General features: G+C 40.6%; 1 protein-coding gene across 1 annotated transcript in view; it reads left to right on the top strand.

The window, feature by feature from the left end:
• Positions 1 to 928, top strand: part of tceb3 (transcription elongation factor B (SIII), polypeptide 3 (110kDa, elongin A)) — a 17,640-nt gene that overhangs the window by 4,759 nt on the left and 11,953 nt on the right. Inside the window, exons 2-3 of the mRNA XM_015399866.1 lie at positions 281 to 337; positions 541 to 653. Coding sequence (XP_015255352.1) covers positions 281 to 337; positions 541 to 653 — 170 coding nt within the window. The remainder of the gene's footprint in view (positions 1 to 280; positions 338 to 540; positions 654 to 928) is intronic.

Below are 928 nucleotides of genomic sequence, written 5' to 3'. Positions count from 1 at the left end.
TCCTGCTGGTTCTGTCAGCCCTCTACTGTTCTTCTGACCAAATGAACCTTCAACTCTTTTAAATTCATCCATTTTTCTCTTTCTGTTCTCTAGATAAGAAATATTTCAATCTCTTCTCAATTGTTCTCTGAGGATTTCTTTTTTTTATTCCACTGAAAGATTTGTAGAACCTCTGAGCAGCTTTAGCTTCTTGCGTTTTTATTCAGCTGTTTGGAATAATTTCCATATTTCCGTTTGATTTGATGGATCACGTCTAACGGTTAACTGTTTGTTTTTCCAGTTACTAAAGACTCTGAGGAGACTGGGGGAGGTGCCGATGACCGTGGACATCCTGGTGGTAAGTTCTGCTCCGAATCTGGAGAAATTATCAGAAAAGAAAAAGAAAAGTGAAGTCAGTTTTTTACAGTCTTCAACTGCAGAGGAACAGATTCATGTGTCTTCAGTTAGCGATCACCGGACATGTTGGGAACCATGGAAACAAAGGTAGCAGGTGAAAACAACACAGTGAAAAGTTTTTGTTTTTGTTTTGTTGTCTCGCAGAGAACTGGAGTGGGCAAAACTGTGAACTCGTTCAGGAAACATGAAGACGCAGGAGATCTGGCTAAAAGCTTGGTGGCCAAGTGGAAGAAGCTGGTTCCTCAGACTGCAGACAGGTACCATCCGCACGTCTGAGTCTAAACTCTGCTTAGAGGTTTCTCTGTTCTGCTGAAACACCCAGAAGTTTTCCACATGTCCGTCCAGCACAGGGATAACCAATTAATAATCAGAGCGGTCCGAATAAAGAAAATCATTAACCGGTAAAGGTCTGGAGACAATTTAATTATAATCTGTTACTTAAAGGAATAGTACACCCAAAACATGATTAGCCTTCATTTTCTACTCACCCCCATGCTGAACAACACTCTGGAGTACTTTTTTGATATCTCAA

The sequence above is a fragment of the Cyprinodon variegatus genome, unplaced genomic scaffold (assembly GCF_000732505.1).
Source record: "Cyprinodon variegatus isolate N-32 unplaced genomic scaffold, C_variegatus-1.0 Scaffold1053, whole genome shotgun sequence".
Lineage (NCBI taxonomy): Eukaryota > Metazoa > Chordata > Actinopteri > Cyprinodontiformes > Cyprinodontidae > Cyprinodon > Cyprinodon variegatus.
The sequence above is the reverse complement of the archived record's forward strand: the minus strand, read 5'-3'. Positions and strand labels throughout refer to the sequence as shown.